The sequence below is a fragment of the Prionailurus bengalensis genome, chromosome B2 (genome assembly GCF_016509475.1).
Source record: "Prionailurus bengalensis isolate Pbe53 chromosome B2, Fcat_Pben_1.1_paternal_pri, whole genome shotgun sequence".
NCBI classification, from domain to species: Eukaryota; Metazoa; Chordata; class Mammalia; order Carnivora; family Felidae; genus Prionailurus; species Prionailurus bengalensis.
Window position 1 is genome coordinate 26,418,693 of NC_057349.1, and position 20,753 is coordinate 26,439,445.

The 20,753-nt window shown below is 40.1% G+C and overlaps 1 protein-coding gene and 1 non-coding gene across 4 annotated transcripts in view; both read left to right on the forward strand.

Moving 5' to 3' along the window:
* Positions 1-250: 250 nt before the first annotated feature.
* LOC122490627 lies at positions 251-357 on the forward strand. Its single transcript, XR_006299175.1, has one exon. It is a non-coding gene; the product is annotated as a U6 spliceosomal RNA (small nuclear RNA).
* An 18,149-nt stretch (positions 358-18,506) lies between these two features.
* GMDS (GDP-mannose 4,6-dehydratase) overlaps positions 18,507-20,753 on the forward strand; it is a 629,590-nt gene continuing 627,343 nt past the window's right edge. For 2 of the 3 annotated variants that reach the window (XM_043590960.1, XM_043590961.1), the window contains exon 1: positions 18,519-18,859. In XM_043590960.1, the coding sequence (XP_043446895.1) occupies positions 18,758-18,859 (102 nt within the window). In that variant the 5' untranslated portion in view covers positions 18,519-18,757. Of the gene's footprint in view, positions 18,860-20,753 lie in introns of all 3 variants that reach the window. The other variant, XM_043590959.1, reaches the window with a different exon arrangement.

The following is a 20,753-nucleotide window of genomic DNA, read 5'->3' on the forward strand; positions in this document are numbered from 1 at the left end:
ATGTTTAATGACATATCGACCATTATAGTATCACATAGAGTAGTTTCACCACCACCAAAATCTTCTGTGCTCTGCCTTTTTACCCCTCTCCTTACAATACTTGGCAACACTGATCTTTTTACTGTCACCACAATTTTGCCTTTTCCAGAATATCATATAGTTGGAATAATATAATATGTAGTCATTTCAGATTGGCTTCTTTCACTTACTAACATCCATTACTCCATTTCTTTAATAAGATTCCTCTTTGGTGCTCACTTCGGCAGCACATATACTAAAATTAGAATGATACAGAGAAGATTAACATGGCCCCTGTGCAAGGATGACATGCAAATTTGTGAAGCGTTCCATGAATTAAAAAAAAAAAAAAAAGATTTCTCTGCCTTTTCATGACTTGATAGTTCATTTTGTTTTAGCAATAAATAATACTGTATTTTCTGTGGATAACCACAGTTTATCCATTCACTTACTGAAGGACATTTCGATTCCTTCCAATCTTTGGCAATTATGAATAAAGTTGCTGTAAACATCCATGTATAGTTTTTGTGTGAACATAAATTTTCAACTCGTTTGGGTAAATAGCAATGAATGTGAATGCTGGTAAGAGTTAATATAGTTTTGTAAAAAATGGCAAAATGGTCTTCCAAAGTGGTTGTACTATTTCGCATTCCCATCAGGAATGAATGACAGTTCCTGTTGCTCCACATCCTCATCAGCATTTGGTATTGTCAGTGTTCTGAATTTGGGCCATTCTAACAGATGTATAGTGGTATCTCATTGTTGTTTTAATTTGCATTTCCACAGTGACCTATAATGTAGAACATATCTTCATATATATATTTGTGATTTGTATTTTTGGTGACCTGTATGTTAAGATATTTGGCTTATTCTTTTAAAAAATTTTTTAAAATGATTGCTTATTTTTGAGAGAGAGACACAGAGCATGAACAGGGGCGGGGCAGAGAGAGAGAGCGAGACACAGAATCTGAAGCAGGCTCCAGGCTCTGAGCTATTAGCACAGAGCCCGACATGGGGCTCAAACCCATGAACCATGAGATCATAACCTGAGCCGAAGTCTGATGTTTGACTGAGCTACCCAGGCGTCCCAATCTTTGGCTTATTCATTAAGTGGGTTGTGTTTTCTTATTGTTAATGTCTAAAGAGTTCTTTGTATATTTTGGAAAACAGTCCTTAATCAAATATGTCTTTTGTAAATATTTTCTCCTAGTCTGCAGCTTGTCTTCTCATTCTCTTGACATTATCTTTCACAGAGAAGTTTTTAATATTAATGAAGTCCAGCTTATCAATTATTTCTTTCATGAATTGTGCCTTCAGTGTTGTATCTAAAAAGTCATCACCACGCACAGGGCTAGATAGTAGATAATGTAGGTTTTCTCCTACATCATCATCTAGGAGTTTTATAGTTTTTCATTTTAGATTTAGGGGTCAATACACTATTTGAGTTAATTTTGTGGAAGGGTATAAAGACTGTGTTTAGGTTTCTTTCTTTCTTTCTTTCTGCAGCTGTTCCAGCACCATTTGTTGAAAAGACAAATAGTCTTTGCTTCACTGAATTGTCTTCACTCTTCTGTGAAAGATCAGTTGACTCTATCAATGTGATCTATTTCTGCGCTTTCTATTCTGTTCCATTGATCTTTTGTTTCTTCTTTTTCCAATACCACCCTGTCTTGATTACTGTAGCTTTGAAGTAAGTCTTGAAGTCAGATAGTGTTAGTCTTCCAACTTTATTTTTCTACTTCAATATTGTGTTGGCTGTTTTGGGTATTTTGTCTCTCCATATGAACTTTATTGTTTTTAATGTTTATTTATTTATTTCTGAAAGAGAAAGAGAGAGTGCAAAAGCATGGGAGGGGCAGAGAGAGAGAGAGGGAGAGAGAATCCCAAGCAGGCTCCACCTGGCTTGAACCCACAAACCCAAGAGATTATGACCTGAGCCAAAATCAAGAGCTGGATGCTTAACTGACTGAACTACTCAGGCACCCTGTCCATATGAACTTTAGAATTGATTTGTCAATATCAGCAAAATAACTCGCTGGGATTTTGATTGGGATTGCATTGAATCTATGGACCAAGTAGGGAGAATGGACATTTTGGCAATATTGAGTCTTCCTATCCATGATAATGGAATACATGTCATTTATTTAGCTCTTCTTTGACTTCTTCCGTCAGAGTTTTATAGTTATCCTTACATATATTTTACACACATTTGGATAGATTTATACCTAAGTATTTCATGTTAGGGGGTGTTAATGTAAATAGTATTGTGTTTTTAACTCCAAATTATACTTATCCATTGCTGGTATATAGAAAAACATATTTCTATTTCCTAATATTTTGGATACTAATTTTGTATTCTGCAATCTTGTTATAATTGATTATTAGTGCCAGGAGATTTTTGTGTTTGCTTTTTTTTTTTTTTTTTTTGGTCAATTTTATTTTGGATTTTCGACATAGATAATCATGTTACCTATGAACGAGGACAGTTTTACGTCTTCTTTCCCAATCAGTTTACATTCTGTTTCTTTTCCTTGTCCTATTGCATTAGCCTGGCTTATTATAAATGATTTTTCTGTATCTATTGATATAATCATGTGATTTTTCTTTTTCAGCCTGCTGAGGTGATGGGTTACATTAATTTGGTTTTCAAGTGCCAAGCCAGGCTTACATACTTAAGATAAATGACATTTGGTTGTGGTATATCATTCTTTTTATACACTGTTACATTCCGTTTGTTAATATTTTGTTGAGGGTCTTTACATCCCTGTCCATGAAAAGTATTGCTTTGTATTTTTTTCTCCCTTGTAATATCTTTGCAAATTTTGGTTAGAATAATGTTGGCCTCATAGAATGAGTTAGGAAGTATTCCCTCTGTTTCTATCCTCTGAAAGAGATTGTAGAGAATTGGTATAATTTCTTCCTTAAATGTTTGGTAGAACTCACCAGTGAACCCCCCTGGGTCTGTTTTGGAAGCTTATTTATTATTGATTCAATTTCTTTAATAAATATAAACCTATTTAAAATGACTATCTCTTATTGTGTAAGTTTTGGCAGATTTTGACTTTCAGGGAATTGGTTCATTTCATCTGGTTGCCAAATTTTTTGAAATAGACTTGTACATAGTACTCTTTATTATGCTTTTAATATCCATGACCCATGTGTTCTTTAGAAGTGTGTTGCTTAATCTCCACATGTTTTAGGATTTTCCAGTTGTTTCTGTTATTGATTTCTTGCTTAATTCTATTGTGCTCTGAAAGCAGACATTGCATGACTTCTGTTTTACCTTTGCTAAGGTGTGTTTTATGGCACAGAATATACTCTATGTTGGTGAATGTTTCACGTGAACTGGGAAAGAATGTACATTCTTCTGTTGTTCGATGAAGTAATCTATAAATGTCAATTATATCCAATTAATTGATGGCGTTGTTGAGCTCAACTATGTCCTTACGGATTTTCTGCATGCTGGATCTGTCCATTTCTGATAGAGGTCACCAGTCTACTTTTTGTCATTATTACTGCTGTAATTGATGTTGCTGTTGCTAATCTCACTGTGGCCGCTGCTGTTCTTGCGAATGCACTATTGTATCTTCAGTATGAGGTTCCTTTTTTAAACTTGTTATTTTTAATTTTTATTATTGTTTTTAAAATTTATGAGGTGCCTTTTTATTTGGATCTCTTGGATGGGTATTGTCCTTTAAATTCTTACTGTCAGCTTTTTCTTTGAACTTGGGAGAGTATTGATGAGGAGACTAGGTGAGGAATTATTTGAATAGCTTCACCAACTCTCACACTTAGAAGTGTTTCTCCCTTTCAATGAGGAGCTAGTGCCAGGATAAGTAGGGGATATCTCTATTTTACCCATATCACACCTCATTCACCTGTGGCTTCTCTCAGAGGTAGGGAGAGTGACTGCCTTTGTAACTCCTCTTATTTCAAGTATTTTACTTCTGATGTCCTGAATAAAACATGACCTACAATTCTAAAGCACATCAGTGTTTTATTTTTGGAGGCAGACACAAGATCCTTCTGTATGTAGCCCTTGAAAGTCAGCATCCTTATCCAAATTATGGGAATGTATGAAGTCCTCCAAAGATAAACCCAATATCTCCTAAGACTTGGAAGAAACAGGTCCAAAATGGTGACTGTATGTGTATCTTACATTTCCTCCAGAAAAACATACAACATATATATATTTTTTTACATTTTGGAGGTCTGACTCCTATCACTACCTTCCTCCCACCTTCATCTTCCACCCACCTCAACCCACCTCCTTCTTTTGTCCTCCTCCCATTTCTGCTCTCTCCACTCACCATCTTGAGATTCTTTTCAGGTGGTATGAAAAAAGAGAAAGGACAGAAGTTTTGTCATCCTACTAAAGGTTCTGTTCTGTATTACCTTGGAGGAGAGAAGTTGGCTTGAAGAGTGATGAGATAGGTAAATGGTCTTACCTCTAGAGTTTTCACCAAGCCTTCTCAGATGTGGTTTTCTTTACCATTAGTTAGGCATACAGCGAGTGTTCAACAAATACTTTGACTGACTGATAGTTTCCATCAATCCCGGTTTTGATACAGTGGGGACGGTTTATTTCCTGGGCCTTCTTAGGGTAGTCTTATCCAAGCTCAACCCATGTTCATACAGGTATGAGAGCCAGGCCCTAGCAGCACATAAAGACTCTGCTTTTTATTCTCTTGTGCATTGATTCCATGCATGAGTAGGGGCTCTAACCTTTTCATTTGGACTCCATTCATTTAGATAAAGATATCTAGAATCCCAAGGCTTCATGCCATCCCAAAACACGCTGGATTTTTAATCACTGGTGGGAAAGCTGTTTGTCTTTTTGTTCTACCTGCATTTGTCAGCTACTTATAAGAGTGAGAAAATAGCAGATATAGGTACCCTACAGGCTTCATTATGTGGCTGGCATGCTCCCTTTACCAAGGCTCTCAATCATAAAACTGCCTTAATATGGTAGATCTTTGTCTACACTAGCATTATTGGGACTATTAGGGCCCAAGATAATTTGGACTTTTTCCCTTTCATAATCCCTTGACATTTGCATTTACTCTTCCTATTTTCATATAGATGTATGACTATGTAGAGAAGAACAGATTATGGTGAAACCCTATAATGTGAAGAAAAGAAATCAAGATATAGAAATTGATCGTGTCTTGGTTTTCTATTTTTTAAGCAGTATCCAATTAGAAAATATCAGGAAAAATAAACTCCCAGTGAGAATAACTACATAAATTATAAAACCTTGGTATGAATCTAATAAGAAGAGTATCTGAACTATGTGACAAAACCCTTAAAACTTTACAGTCCTAAGTTAAAGGGTAGGAAACAATATTATAAAGAAATAAATATTTTATATTAATCTATAAATTTAATGGTATTCCCCCTAGAAGTCTCAGTGGAAAGAATTTGACAAAGGATTCTGATATTTTCCAGGAAGAGAAAATGTGTGGAACTAAAAAAGAAATTTTGAAAACAAAGACTCATAAAGAGAAAAATATTATGACATATAAAGCTATTATATTAAAAGAGTTTGGCATTGAAAAAGGAATAGATAATTAAATCAACAAAACAAATGAGATTCTAGTATAAGAATCATGTCTAAATTGTAATGTAAGATATAACAAAGGAAAAATATACTATCAATAGATGGTTTTGAGATAATTGGCTATCTGTTTGAGAAAAAATGTATTTTATTACATTTTACATAACAATATAAACAGAAAAAATAGCAGAACAGTTCTATAATCTTACTGTGAAGAATACTTGCATAAGTTACTTACTAAAAATAAAGGGAAATGAAAAGAAATGGACCCTAGGGACAGACCTTAGGGTCAATAATTTCCATCTCCTGAAAGTCATGAAAGTAATATATTTATAATATATAAAATAACAGAACTTGGGGCTCCTGGGTGGCTCAATCGGTTAAGAAACCAAGTCTTACTTTCAGCTCAGGTCACGATCTTGCAGTTTCATGAGTTCAAGCCCCATGTCCGGCTCTGCGCTGGCAGCATGGAGCCTGCTTGGGATTCTCTCTCTCCCTCTCTCTCTGCCCCTCCCCCACTCACACTGTCTCTGTCTCTCTCAAAATAAATAAATAAACTTAAAAAAAATAAATTAACAGATCATTACTATCTAGCATACATAAATATCTTTCATAAGTCTGTAAGAAGATAAACTCAATAGGAAATGGATGGACAAAATATATGACAAGGTGATTTAGAGAAAAATGAATAAAAATGGTAAAACAATCATTTGAAGAGATGTTTAACTTCACTAATGCTCAAAAACATGCAAATTAAGACAAGGTACTGCTGATACTATCAAATTTTGAAGAATTCCAGATTGAATATTCAGTTTGGGGAAGGGACTGGAGAATCAAATACTTTTATGCACTGTGAGTGGAAATGTAAACAATGATTACTTTTATTGAAGGCAGTTTGGCAGCATGTATTGGCACCTACTCTCTGGTCCAGTATGTGACATATGGTAGGCATGCAATAAGTATTTGTTGACTCAGTGCAGGATGACTTCTGTGACTGGAAAGAGCATGGACTTTGCAGTCAAACAAAACTGAATTTTATTCCTGGTCCTGACTTTATTTACTAAGTAAACTTCAAGCAATTTATTTAACTTCCTTATACTCCAACTTCCTTTTCTAGAAAATGGAGATACTTCTTACTTTTAGGAGTTATGAGAAATAATGAAACAATACATGCAGTGTTTCATTCATGGCTGCCAAGTTGTAAATGCTGGATAAATGAAAGACTTTATTGTTTCCCACATGGTTTTTCTGGCCACCCAAGAGAATTCTATTTCTTCAGATAACTTTACCCAGACTCTTTTACATTCTCCTTCCTCACCATCCAATCATCTCGCTATTTAAATTCACCTTTTCCAGAGGCACCTGAGTGGCTCAGTCAGTTAAGTGCATCTGACTCTTGATTTTGGCTCAGGTCATGATCTCATGGTTCAGGAGACTGAAACTTCATCAGGCTTCACACAGGTGTGGAGTCTGCTTGGATTCCCTCTCTCTCCCTCCCTCTGCCTATCCTCAGCTCTGTCTCTGTCTGTCTCTTTCTCACAAAATAAATGAATAAATAAATAAATAAATAAATAAATAAATAGACAAGCTTTATATAAAAAAATAAAATAATTTCAGTTGTTCCAAATCTGCCCTTATGCTGTTATCTTTTGTGCTGCCAACACTTCATTAGAATCTTCCAATTAAGGATGATGTTCAGTATCACATGAGTTCTTTAATAGACTCATCACCAGTACTTTTTGTGGATTTAATTGCACCCCCTCAAAAGACATGTTCAAAGGTCCTGGGACTGTGACTTTATTTGGTAGCAGGGTCTTTGCAGATGTAATTCAGTTAAGATGAGTTCAAACTGGAATCGAATAGACCCTAAATCCAGTATAACTGTCCTTAAAAAAAAAAAAAGAAAGAAAAATCTGGACACAGACACACACAGGGAGAACATCAAGTGATTGTAGAGGCAGACACTGGAGTACTCTATCTTCAAGCCAAGGAACCCCAAGGATTGCTGGTAACTATCAGAAGCTAGGCAGAGGCAAGGGAAGATCCTCACCTAGAGCCTTCAGAGAAAACATGGCTATGATGACACCTTAATTTCATACTTATAGCCTCTAGAACTGTGAGAAAATAAATTTGTGTTAAGCCACCAAGTGTGTGGTACTTGGTTAAGGTGCTAAGAGACTGATATTCTGGCCACAAAAGGTCATTTGATTCTAATTCTGGAGTTAGTAATAATCTGTGGAACAGTTGGAGGCAACACCAGGTTTTTATAATTAAGGATACATTTCCTAAAATGTAATCTTGTTTTTCCAACATGAAGCCAGCCTTAGAAAGGGGGAGAATAATTAAGGATTAGAAAGGGTTAAAAAAATCTCTAAGGAAACAAGACAACAAACTTGTTCTCTCAGGACACTGCCTCAGGAAGAATAGTCAAATGGGTAGGTTCCCAACCAGTGAGCTCCAAAGGCTCAACTTTCTTTGGCAGTATGCCCTAGTGGCCATTAAAGTTTTTCTGTACTATATTCCTTTCCTTTCCACTATTTGGTGGCCTGGAGATATGTATTAATAAGAATACATTGAGTTGTAAGTAACAGAACACTCATTTAAAGTAGTTTATAGGATAAGGAACTTTCCATCTCACATAACAAGAAGCCTGGAGCTAAGAAGTTTCAGGATTGGTTACTACAGTTGCTCAGCAGTTTTCAGTTGCTTCTCTACAATTTTGACTTCCTTTTCATAATCGCAAGATAGCTACTGCAACTCTAGGCATCAAGCCTTCACATCACAATCCTCAAAAGCAGAAAGATGAGTTTTTCCTCACCTATTTCTTTTCAGGAGGAAAAGCCTTTCCAGGAGTTCTCAGCAGATCTTTCTGATGTCTTAGTCTTGTATAAGACTCCATCAAGCTATCCAAGATAATGGATGATGGCATATCCATAGCTTGCCATAGTTAGACAGTTTCAGGGTGACTATGTGTGTTTGATGCCTGGTCATTAAATAACTAGAGGATAATGCACCTACATGGCATTGGTTGTTTAGTCAAAATTATATCTGGAATCTGGACAGGATGTAAGTGATATGCCTGTGAAAGAAAGTTTTTGAAACAATGTAATTATGCTGATTTTCCAGGTTGCCATATTTTAGGTTTTAATAGTTAGTCTCTACAAATGGTTCTCTGACTGAGCCATGACTCTGAGTATTCATGCTCTGGTGTAGTCCCTACCCCTTGAATCTGGACTGGCCTTATAACTCTTACAACTTGGTTTTCTTCAATAGAATGTGACAGAAGTTACCCTGCATGGCTCCTGCATGAGCCTACATCATACAAAACCTTGCAGCTTCTGCATGGGATTCTTGAAATGTTCACTTTTGTGAAACTAGCTGCCATGCAATGAGTCTGACTACTCTGAGACTCTCGCAGTGTGAGGAAGCTCAAGGTAGCCACATAGAGAGGCTACATGGAGAGACAGAAATGCCCAGCCAGGCTCTAGCATGCTAGTTACCCCAACCAGGCATGAAACATGTGATTGAAGAAGGCATCTTGGACTTCCAGACCATTAGGCCTTCAGATGATTCCAGTTCCAGATGCCATTTGACTGCAACCAGAAAAGTGATCTTAAGTAAAAACTTTCCATCAGAGCCCATTCAAAAGCAAATAACTTTTTTGTTTAAGATGCCAAATTTTGGGGCCTCCAAAGAGAGAGGGTTGTAGACAGAAACTGTGGTCAATAATGTCCATCTCCCGATATTTATGACTTCATGGAATTCCCTTCCCTTGAGTGAGGGTGGGATCTGTGACTTGCTTCTAATCAACAGAATATGGCAAAGGTGATGAGATGTTTAGGTTATGTTTAGGTTATGTATAAATAAGACTCCATTGTAGCATACTGAAGTGAGAGGTTCTTCTTGCTGGCTTAAAGAAGTGAGCAGTGTCACTGAGGAAGCCCGCAAAGCAAGGAACTGCAGGATATCTCTCAGGATTGAGGTTGGCTTCTTCTGACAGCCAGAAAAAAACCAGGATTGTCAGTCATACATCACAAGTAAATGAATTCTGCCACCCACCTAAAACACTTGGAAGCAGTTTCTTCCCCTGTCAACCCTCCAGATGATAACATGGTCCAGTTGACACCTTGGTTACAGTCATGTGAGACCCTGAGCAGAGAGCCCAGGCAAGTTGGTCACAGACTCCTAAGCACAGAAGCTGTGAGATAGTAAATGTGTATTGTTTTCAGAGCTAAGTTTGTGTTAATTTGCTACACGGCAATATAAGACTAACACATGGAGTGAGTGTATTTTGCCTGAGAAAGGGATGTGAATTGAATGGCCCAAGGATGACCTGAAGTGGACAGTTTCCAAAGAGGGCTGCCATCAATTCCTCTTTGCACATTCATGCTGCTTCTCACATCAAGAGGTGGAATCTAACTCCCTTCACTTGACTCTGGGCTGGGCTTACTCAGTTGTTTTGCTTTGACCAATAGAATGTGATAGAAATGATATTCTGAGACTTCAAGGCCATCAAAATGAGTCTTGAGGTTTCTTCCTAGGTCTTTTAGAACCCATACTCTTGTTAGACCTGAACCACTGTGTAGGATGTTTACCATGTTGGAAGAACCATGTATAGAGACCACATAGAGAGGCCAGATGTAGAGAATGTCCTGGTCATCTGAACTCTCTGCTGATGTCAGCCTTCCAGCCTTCCCTGATAAGGCACCAGACTGTGAGTGAAGACTTTTTGGACCCTTTAGGGCATACTAGCTGTCATCTCAACACCAGTGAGTGACCCCAGATGATATCACGAAGAGCAGGACTGCCCAGAAGAACCCTGCTCAAACTACTGACACACACAACAAATTGCAGTTTGTTGCGTGCAGTAATCAGGCAAGATTTGGTTGGGTCTCTTCCAGGAAAGGTAGAATACCACCAATACTAACCTGAGGATATCTCCCATGGAGGTGGGGAGAGGGGGACTCAACAGCAGAACAATTATACCCATCACATCTTGTTGGGTAGAGTTGTATTACTTGCCTGTGCCAATCCTTCACTAACTATGGAATTAACTAAGAATGGAATTATGATGATTCAGATTAATCAACATGCACCTCCTTGTGCTCCTTTCCCTGAACACTTGCTGAATACTTTGTATGTTTGAAGTCAAACCATAATCTCTGCCATAATGATTACCTGCTGCCATACTCATCGCGCCAAGACCACAGATGATACTGATTTTGCCTCAACTATCTCCACTGCTTGCTGGCAGCTGAAGGCTATGTCCTTACCAGTGCTTACTGCTCTTCAGTGAGGTTCCTGGAGGAGCAGTTGACTTTTTAGGTGCTTACACTTTGCTTTGAGAACTTGGGACAAATTACCCCTGATCTGCATCTGAGGATTATTTAATGGTCTCAACTACTATCACATCAGCAGTGAGTCTTCTCACTAATAATTAGGACACAATGTGGGACAGAATCCAGATGCTCTTTAGCCCTCCTTCTATCCTAGAGTGAGGCATCCTTAAGGCTTGCCTCCCAGAGATTGAAGAATTTCCCTCTTGGTGAGAAGGAGGAGACGATTAAAAAAAATTCATTAGGATAAAAAATTCTCTTTGCCGTGGAACACCTAGGTGGTTCAGTCTGTTAAACATCTGACTTTGGCTTAGGTCATAATCTCATAATTCGTGAGTTTGAGCCCCGCGTCGGGCTCTGTGCTGACAGCTCAGAGCCTGGAGCCTGTTTCGGATTCTGTGTCTCCCTCTCTCTCTCTGCCCCTCCCCTGCTTGCACTCTCTCTCTCTCTCTCTCTCTCAAAATAAACATTGTAAAAAATTTTTTTACCTTCTCTTTGTCATTCCTCTAAGGAGGTATAGCAAATTTTCTAATGCATAGGATTTGTGGTGCTTGACTGTATAATCCCTAGCATTCATCTGTTACCTGTATATATTAGGCTCATAGCCAGGCCCTTTACTAGTCATATAGGTACTAGAAGGAAGATGGAAAGCCATTACTAGTTGAAATGGGCTCTGTTTGAGTTTGACATTTATGACAGCATCTTGAATATGTTAAACATGTTAGTATAAAAGGATAAAGTTTCTCTGGAATTAGAATGCTTAGAATTAAAGGGGCACCTAGATGGCTCAGTTGGTTAAGCATCCGACTTCGACTCAAGTCATGATCTCATGGTTCATGGGTTCAAGCCCCACACTGGGCTCTATGCTGACAGCTCAGGGCCTGGAGCCTGCTTCAGATTCTGTGTTTCCCTCTGTCTTGGCCCCTCCCCCACTCTCTCTCTCTCAAAAATAAATACACATTTAAAAAAAAGATAGAATTAAAAATGAGGCCTATATTTTAAACTTGAGGCAATTTTGACATATTATAAGGATCAGACTAGTAGTCAGGAACTGGAAATTATCCATGGGCAGTCAAAGGTGTTTTATTCCATCATCTAATTGAAGGAATAATGTATTACCTCATCTTTAGTGTTTTGTGTTATTGGAGATCCACTTTTTATTGAGCAGGTCTTTAGGAAATATCATAAAGAGAGTAGTGAGCACATATGCATTCTCAAATCCAGAGAGGAGAATGCTGAAAATAGAAGCCAAGGAAGACTTAAAGATTTATATACTTTCCTCCCGGGTTTGATGCCACTAATGGAAAAACAGTGTTGTATGCATCGAGTGGAGATTCTAATTAGACAGCACAGCAATGATCCCAAGGCTCTGATCCTGGGGTTTCGTGAATTAGGAAACTCAGATTACCAGAGTGGAAAACTTTCTCAATAAATAGCTCTTCTAGCTTGAAAACTATTAGTCCAACTAAAAAAATTGGAAATTAAAAAGCAAAGGAGGTAGAGACAACATGTTTAGGCACACATGCTCTATTAGAGACAGAGGTACATCCAGGGCCCAGAACTCATACTTCTTTTTTTTTTTTTTAACGTTTATTTATTTTTGAGACAGAGAGAGACAGAGCATGAACAGGGGAGGGTCAGAGAGAGAGGGAGACACAGAATCTGAAACAGGCTCCAGGCTCTGAGCTGTCAGCACAGAGCCTGATGCAGGGCTCGAACTCACGGACCGCGAGATCATGACCTGAGTTGAAGTCGGACGCTTAACCGACTGAGCCACCCAGGCGCCCCTGGAACTCATACTTCTAATACTCATTTGCCTGAAGACAGAGAGCTATGTGATAGAAAATTACAAGAGTGAGGATATGATAAATACATGTCTTCAGTTATTTTGAAACCCTTTCCCTTTTCTAAGAACACAGTCCAAAAAATCGCCGTAGTGTGATTTCATCAGTAGAATGGAATAATCCCAAAGTGAGGTGACAGATTTCAGGAAGTCCTTACAGGCTTCAGAGCTATCTCGTCACCTTCCAGTTCTGTTTCTAAAACTCTGTTGCTTTTGCCATGAATTCTAAAAAAGGAGACTGACACAATTTAGTATTATTCCAAAGAGAAACATGGTGGAAAACAGAGATCATAAGTTGTCCCATCTCCAATAGAGTTGGATTTTATAAGATCTAATGTAAAAAGTCACTACTTCTATTCTGCTTGTTTCCTAAACTGGAAAACTGGTATAAATCCTGAAGTAGAGGTAAGGTAAAAAGGAAAAATGGTCTCCACTTCTCCCTTGTATGTTTTCCCTACTACAATGCTTCTCTTTCAATCGTATTCACACACAAGTAACCATTTCATTAGTCTTTCAGTTTTGGTTACAAACCCTGAGTCTGGATTTTGTGTCTTGTCTCTACTGCTGTGTCAGTCAGTGTGTAGAGTGGGACACAGACACTACCCTAGATATTTCAAGCAGAAAAAGAGTTAGTGCAAGAAATTTTGTTTACAAACTCTTTGCAAAGACCAAGTTTGGCATTTTTTTTTTAAAGTAAACAAGCATACAGCGCAACAATTGGACTCTTGGGCAAAATGAAAACTATATTCACACAGAAACCTGTACATGAACGTTTACAGTAGCTTTATATGTAGCAGCCCCAAACTGGAAACAGCCCACATATCCTTCAATAGGTAAGTGGCAAAACAAACTATGGTACATCTATACCATGAAATAATTCTCGACAATAAGAACACCAAACAAACTATTGATACGCACATCTTGGATGCATCTCCAGGAGACTTAAACTGAGTGAAAAAAAAAAAAAACAATTCCCGATGATTACAAGCTGTATTATTCCATGTATGATACTTTTTGAAATGACAAAACTTTGGGGGTGTAGGACAGATTAGTTTCCAGGGATTAGGGGTGGTGATGTAAAAGGGCAACATGAGGCATCCATGTCAGAACTACTCAGTACTTTGACTTTGGTGGTTGATGAATGAACCAACATGTGTGATAAAAGGCATTGTATAAACACACACACTAACACAGACACATGCACAAATGAGTACAATGGGGGAAATCTGAATAAGACCAGTGAATTGTATAAATGTCAATATCTTGCTTATAATACTGCACTGCAATTTCTGAGGAGGTGACAAAGAGGGAAATTGGGTAAAGGGTACATGGGATAACACTGTGTTATTTCTTACAAATATATTTGAATTGTACAATTATCTCAATAAAAACTTCAGTTAAAAACTTTTTTGTGTCATAGAGAGTCTTACATCTTTTGACATGAAATGCTGTTGCCAGGAACACTTAAACATTGTGCCTGGGGTCCTGCTTTGAAAAGCATTCACAGAATTACAAGCTGAAGTCAGGTCTTCAAACACCATGCTAGCACTTTGCCGTCCACAGAAGGTGACTGACTTAATTGGCCCAAACACTGACAGCCTCTGGATTACTGACTGGAGGTCTTCAGCGAGTTGCATGTTCTTCTTCACCCATATAGAAAGGGAACAAATGGAGCAGTAGTACTATTAGAAAATAAACAAGAATCTTATTTCCATTTTTCCCCATAATTTAATAAAAAAGGCATGAAGGGAAAATTGGGATATTTCATTGGAAATAAAAGCAGTGTTCTGGATCAGTAATTACATAATAAACAAAAACAAAAACTTCTTTTGTAAGGGTGGTAGTGCTTGGGTGGCTCAGTCAGTTAAGTGTCTGACTCTTGGTTTTGGCTCAGGTCATGATCTCACAGCTTGTGGGTTTGAGCTCCATGTCAGGCTCTGCACTATCAGTTCAGAGACTGCTTGGGATTCTCTCTCTCCCTCTTTCTCTGCCCCTCCCCCCTCTCAAAATAAAGAAATAAACTTTCAAAAACAAACAAACACTTCTTTGTAAGGGATGGAGGAACAGAAGCCAGGGAACCATCGCTGGGCTGTTGATGTCAAGGGCATACCACCATAGTTCCAAGCTAGAATTTAGGAAACTGCTGCTGCTGCCACCCTACTGGCTGTTGTACTCATGAAACTTGTGTGACTAGACCCAAACTTGGGGTCTAGTTGCCAAAATTCTCAGGTTAGTTTGACTAGAAGTAGAAAGATGGCCTTTGTTTTACCTCAACCTACCAGACGGAGGGGGAACACATCTGATTGCTGTGAACTCAATTTGCTTCCAAAATATCAGATGCAAAATGATCTGGGAAATGTGGGCTTTAACACTTCAATTTTTACAGATAGTAAATGGAATGGGGATTGAAAGGGTCAATCATGATATTTACCATAACCAGCCACTAGCTATGTGACCTTAGGCAAGTTTATTAACCTTTCTGGTCCCCATTTTCTATCAAACAGAGATCATTATAAATGAGATATAGCATAGTGCTTGGCACATCTTACTGCTCACTTAATACATTCTAGTCATTATCATTAATTTTCTAACCTGATGTATGGTGAAAGAATATTACAAATGTTCTATAGGTTAAAAGCAAAGGAAAGAATGATTAAAAAAGAAGAGATAGGGGGCGCCTGGGTGGCTCAGTCGGTTAAGCGTCCGACTTCAGCTCAGGTCATGATCTCACGGTCCGTGAGTTCGAGCCCCGCGTCGGGCTCTGGGCTGATGATGGCCCAGAGCCTGGAGCCTGCTTCCGATTCTGTGTCTCCCTCTCTCTCTGACCCTCCCCCGTTCATGCTCTGCCTCTCTCTGTCTCAAAAATAAATAAACGTAAAAAAAAAAAAATTTAAAAAAAAAAAAAAAGAAGAGATAGTTTGGAGGTGAAAGCAGAGGTCTTATTTTTGAATACTTCACGTCTACTCAATGTCAAGTAATAAAGATGTGAAAAAACTTATTCAGCATATTAAGTATTGAGTACTAAATATACTTATTAAGCATAGTAAGCATATTAATTATACTTATTAAGCATATTAAGTATTAAGTATAGAATGGTTGATGCTGTGAACCGAATTGAATCCTCCCAATATTCATATGGTAAAGCCCTAACTCACCATATGATGGTATTTGAAGATGGGGGCCTTTGGGAGGTAATTACATCATGAGGGTGAAGATCTCATGATGAGATTATTTCCCTTATAAGTAGAGACAGGAGAGAGATGATGTCTCTCTCTTCACCATGTAGGACACAGCAAGAAGATGGCCCTTGGTTATCCAGATGGAGAGCTCTCACAAGGAACCAAATCAGCCAGTGAATACCTCCTCTGAACTCAGAGCTATTACTATCCACTAAGTAGCACATCCTCCTCAGAGATTTGTTTTGAGTTGACAGGACTTGTTATGGGGTTGAATTGTGTCCTCCCCTCCCCTCAATTTTCTGTTGCAGACAACCTCCCTGCCAGTACTTTAGCACATGACTTAATTTAGAAATAGGGTCATGGCAGAGGTAGTTAAGCTAAATGAGGTCATATTGAGTGGGCCCTAATCCAGTATGAGTGGTGTCCTTATAAGAGGAGAAAATTTAGACACAGATACATGTACAGGGAGAATGCTATGTGAACATGAAGATGGCCATAAAAAGCTAAAAGAGAAACTGTAGAGGAAAATAACCCTGACAATCCCTGATTTGGGATTTTCAGAATTGTGAGGAAATAAATTTGTATTATTTAAGCCACCCAGTCTGTGGTACTTTGTTGTGGCAGTCCCAGGAAACCAACATACAGCCCTACCACCTTTCTTCAGAGAAGTTTTCTAGGGAAATATCCTTCACTTTTCAACCTTTCACTGTGTCTCAGAACTACCATTTCCCTCAATATTTTGTAATTATTTTATTTATAGGACCTACAACATCATCAATTTTCTATGGGTCTTCTATTGTTATACTTCTAGTGTCATACTAGAAAAGGCAAATGTTCAGTATTCACTGGTGTGGTAGGAGGTCTCACAGCTGCAGGGTAAACTTGGTAGGTCCTCTCTGAGTAACCTTTTTTTTTCAGCAATTTTGGGGAAAATGTTAAATAATGTATTTGAAAGTATGTTTATATTAAAACAAACATAAGTTTTCAAGATAATTTAGTAGATTTCAAAGACATTTCTTGCTTATAGTAAGTTCCCCTAAATGAAAGTGTTCACTATCTTGTGCATCAGGGCCTCTTCATTAACCATTCAGAGGCAGCCTTCTACTATTGCATGTAATACACATTTATTCAGTTCTATGTATAGAATAGACAGATGAGGGACAAAGTGTGAAACCAAAGACAAGTATATCTATAAAGATAAGGAGTATTCCTGAGGAGCTTAGGGGACAAACAGATTTTAATTTTAATTTTTTTTAATGTTTATTTTTGAGGGAGAGAACAGAACATGAGGGGCAGGGGCAGAGACAGAGAGGGAAACACAGAATCTGAAACAGGCCCCAGGCTCTGAGCTGTCAGCACAGAGCCTGATGCGGGGCTCCAACTCAGGAACGGTGAGATCATGACCTGAGCCAAAGTTGGACGCTCGACCGACTGAGCCACCCAGCTGCCCCAAACAGATTTTTATTTTAAACCTGAGTTTTTCTGCTTTGGGGATTTGAGGTCTGTAATAACTTGCATGATAGGTTGGGGATTCTCTAGTCACTCACTTTGTGATTTGGAGTGATGATCCGAGGTGATTTACTGCAGAGAGGAATAGCTGCAGATAAGCAGAGCAATGGAGACAGGGAAGTTTTTGTCTCTTCTGTGGATTCCAGCCAACTGCTTAGGTACACACACCTGCTGCCCTCCCAGTGTGTGAGTCACCTCTGCTCTTCTCTCTGCCCAATGTGTGGCTGCCATATGGAAGTCAATTCAGCAGACATCAAGCTAGGACCCCACCTTGCATTTGAATTGTTATTTTTTTGAAATTGGCCATGTCTAGGTTTATAGGACCTTGCAGTCTTTTCAACATTTCCTTAAGTTGCACATGAGTGAGGCCAGACTTACTTGTACTCTGCCAGACCTCTGAACTACAATACTTTGAATCCAGTTACTTGGAACTTTGTGCCTGGTTCCAAGCTTCAGGGAAATATGAGAAGAGCCAGAAAGCCAGGATACAGGTGAGGTTAGTCTTAACTCACATCTGTGACACCATTTAGGGTCCTTGTAACGCTAGTGCTTTCAGTACACATAAAACCAAACTCATCAAAAGGCATTGCAACAGGTTTCCATAAATTATTTATCAAAGCTAATGGCCCCAGGCCCTGTGACGCCTAGATTTGGAATTCAAGGCTTTCTCCTCACTTAAAGGTCAGTCCATACTTTCTCTCAGCATCCTCTGGAACTATTAGCATTCCTGGGAGATTCAGAGGGGCGGAGGACAAGAGATAGGGGTTCCAAGGAGGGTAAGATGGTGAAGTCTAGGCCACTGACGGCCCGACCTCTCCACGCCAGGCCTTGCCAAGGGACTGGCCAGGCGTAAAGACCTGGTAAGAGTTCCTTTCCTGAAGCTGCCTATCACACCCAGACAGAGCAGACACAGCCCAGCGGCCAGCCCGCCCCTCCGGCGCCCCACCCCACCCCCGGAGCCCGCGCGGCCAGCAGCGGAGGGGGCGTGGCGTGGCGCTGCGGCCGTCGGCGGGGGGCGGGGCCTGCCGCGGGCGCAGAGGGAGCGTCGCGGGCTGACGCGAATGACGCGGCGCCCGCCAGGCCGCAGCCCCGCCGCCAGGCAGTGGGGCCCGCCTCGGCCCGCCTCCGGCCCTCCCCGCCCGGCCTCCCCAGCGCCCCTGTCAGATTGTGGCGGCGGGCTGCGCGGTGCGCTAGTTCCTTGCAGCCTGGGCGAGGAGACTTGCGCGCGGGCACACCCCCACGTCCCTTAGGCGCCGCTGCCTCCGCTCCACTGGCCTCCGCTCCGCCCAGCCTTCTGCCGCACGCCCGTAGCGACATGGCACACGCGGCGGTACGCTGCCCCAGCGCTCGGGGCTCCGGGGACGGCGAGATGGGCAAGCCCAGGAAGGTGGCGCTCATCACTGGCATCACGGGCCAGGTGAGTGCTGAGGAGGGGGTTTGAGCCGGGCCTGCTGCTGCCGGGGCACATGTACGCCTTGCCCCGCGCTCGGGGCTGCCCGCGTTTCCTGGAACAGCCTTCTGGGCATCCCGGAAGGTTTCCGATGTGGCTTGTCGTAGAGCTCGGAGACAAGATGTGTCTTGTGGAGAGTGTCCTGGATACATTGGATGCTTCTAGGCTTACCTTGGGGGCGTGGGGGCGTGTGTTCTACTTGGGATGTGGTCCTCAAACCTGAGCAAGATTACGCTGTCTCACCTGTCCTGCCGGCGACTGGAGCGCTTGTTTTTCCAAGCCCTCTAGGGTGCACTTCCAATTCAGTTCTTTAGAGATCCTAGTGCTGGAGGAGGGAAAGGGACTGGTTTTCCGTGAGAGAGAGAGAGAGAGAGAGAGAGAGAGAGAGTGTGTGTGTGTGTGTGTGGAGTCAACTTGCTGTATTTCCGTGTAAGGGCCAAGGCCACTTACCTGCTAATGCTTGGGAAGCAGGGGAGTTCTTGCTCTTTTCGTTCCCCCCAACCAGATTTCCAGACGAAAAGACAAACTAAAAGAAAGTAGTGCCGTGGGGCCACAGACCAAGAAATGTTTTTGTTTGGGGAGTACACCTCACAAAACCTTTTTAAGTACACAAACTCCTGAAATTCATGTTAACACATTTGAAGTGTATGTGACAGACTGGTCCAAAAGTTAGGCTAGGGTTCTATTTTCAAATAAAAGGAGTTCCTTGAGTGAGATAATCATGAGGAGCTGTCCTGCATGTTGGAACCCCCATGTGCAGACTGAGCGTGACTGTTCCTGACAGTCATCTCTTAGAGATGTTGCAACAGGTAGGACCCGACCACTGTATCTAACCAGACTGTGCTGTGTGAGATTCATTGGTGATGGAATAATTTTGCTCATGTATTTTTGTAGATAGTATTTCTGGAGATTTCCTGGTAGTGGCTAGTATTACTCTGTAATGAAGATGATAATAATAGCTAATAAATGTGTTTATTATGTATCGATCACTTGACTAATATTAACTCATTTAGTTTTTACAAGTACTCTTTGAAGGGGATTTTTTTTTTTTTAACCTTCACTTTACTGATGTGGAAAGTGAGGCATGGGGGTTTGATTTGCTGAAATCAAACAACTAGAAGTGTCTAATTCGGATTCAAACTCTTTTCACAAAGCACTCTAGCATTAGAAAAGAAGTTGGAATTGGCCAGATGTAGAGTCAAAGAATATTAGACAATTTTAACTACTGGATATCTGATTAGTTTCTGATTATTCATGCATCTTTGTTTAAGGTAATTACAGTAAACAACTGTTTGAAAACTGGTTGAAGAGGTGTGTAGGACAAGGATTTGAGGTTGAGGAAGTGAACCATTAAATTAGTCAAGGGCCCATATGCTTCCAGGTCACGGCCTACATACTTTTTTTTTTTCTCTCTAATGGTGAGGACTCTTCCAATTTCTTATACTAGATCTGAAGGTCAAATGTTTACTAAGGTTATATGAACTCTTGAAGGTAGAGATTTTTTTTTTTTTTTAGTACCATTAAGAAATTAGTTAAGCTGTTAATGTAACTCTGTTGGTATGGCTTATACCAATTTGAGTGACCAACACTGTGAATCAATGCAGGTTAGAAATAAAACCTTGTTGCGAGCTTTGAACACAGTCATCTGGTTGGTACTGAGTGACAAGGGAGGAGCAGAAGTGGCCCCCACTGTAGTTTGTCCTGTAGGCTGCCACAGGGGAGTCTTTCTTATACATGTGTTCAGCATGCTATGCCCTGGCCAGACACTTTTGGTTCATCACTTCATTTCTGACTTTAAACTCCTGCTTGAGTTTCAGGCTCCTTTTACTCTCAGCACCAGCATTTTAAGCTTTCCTCCAAC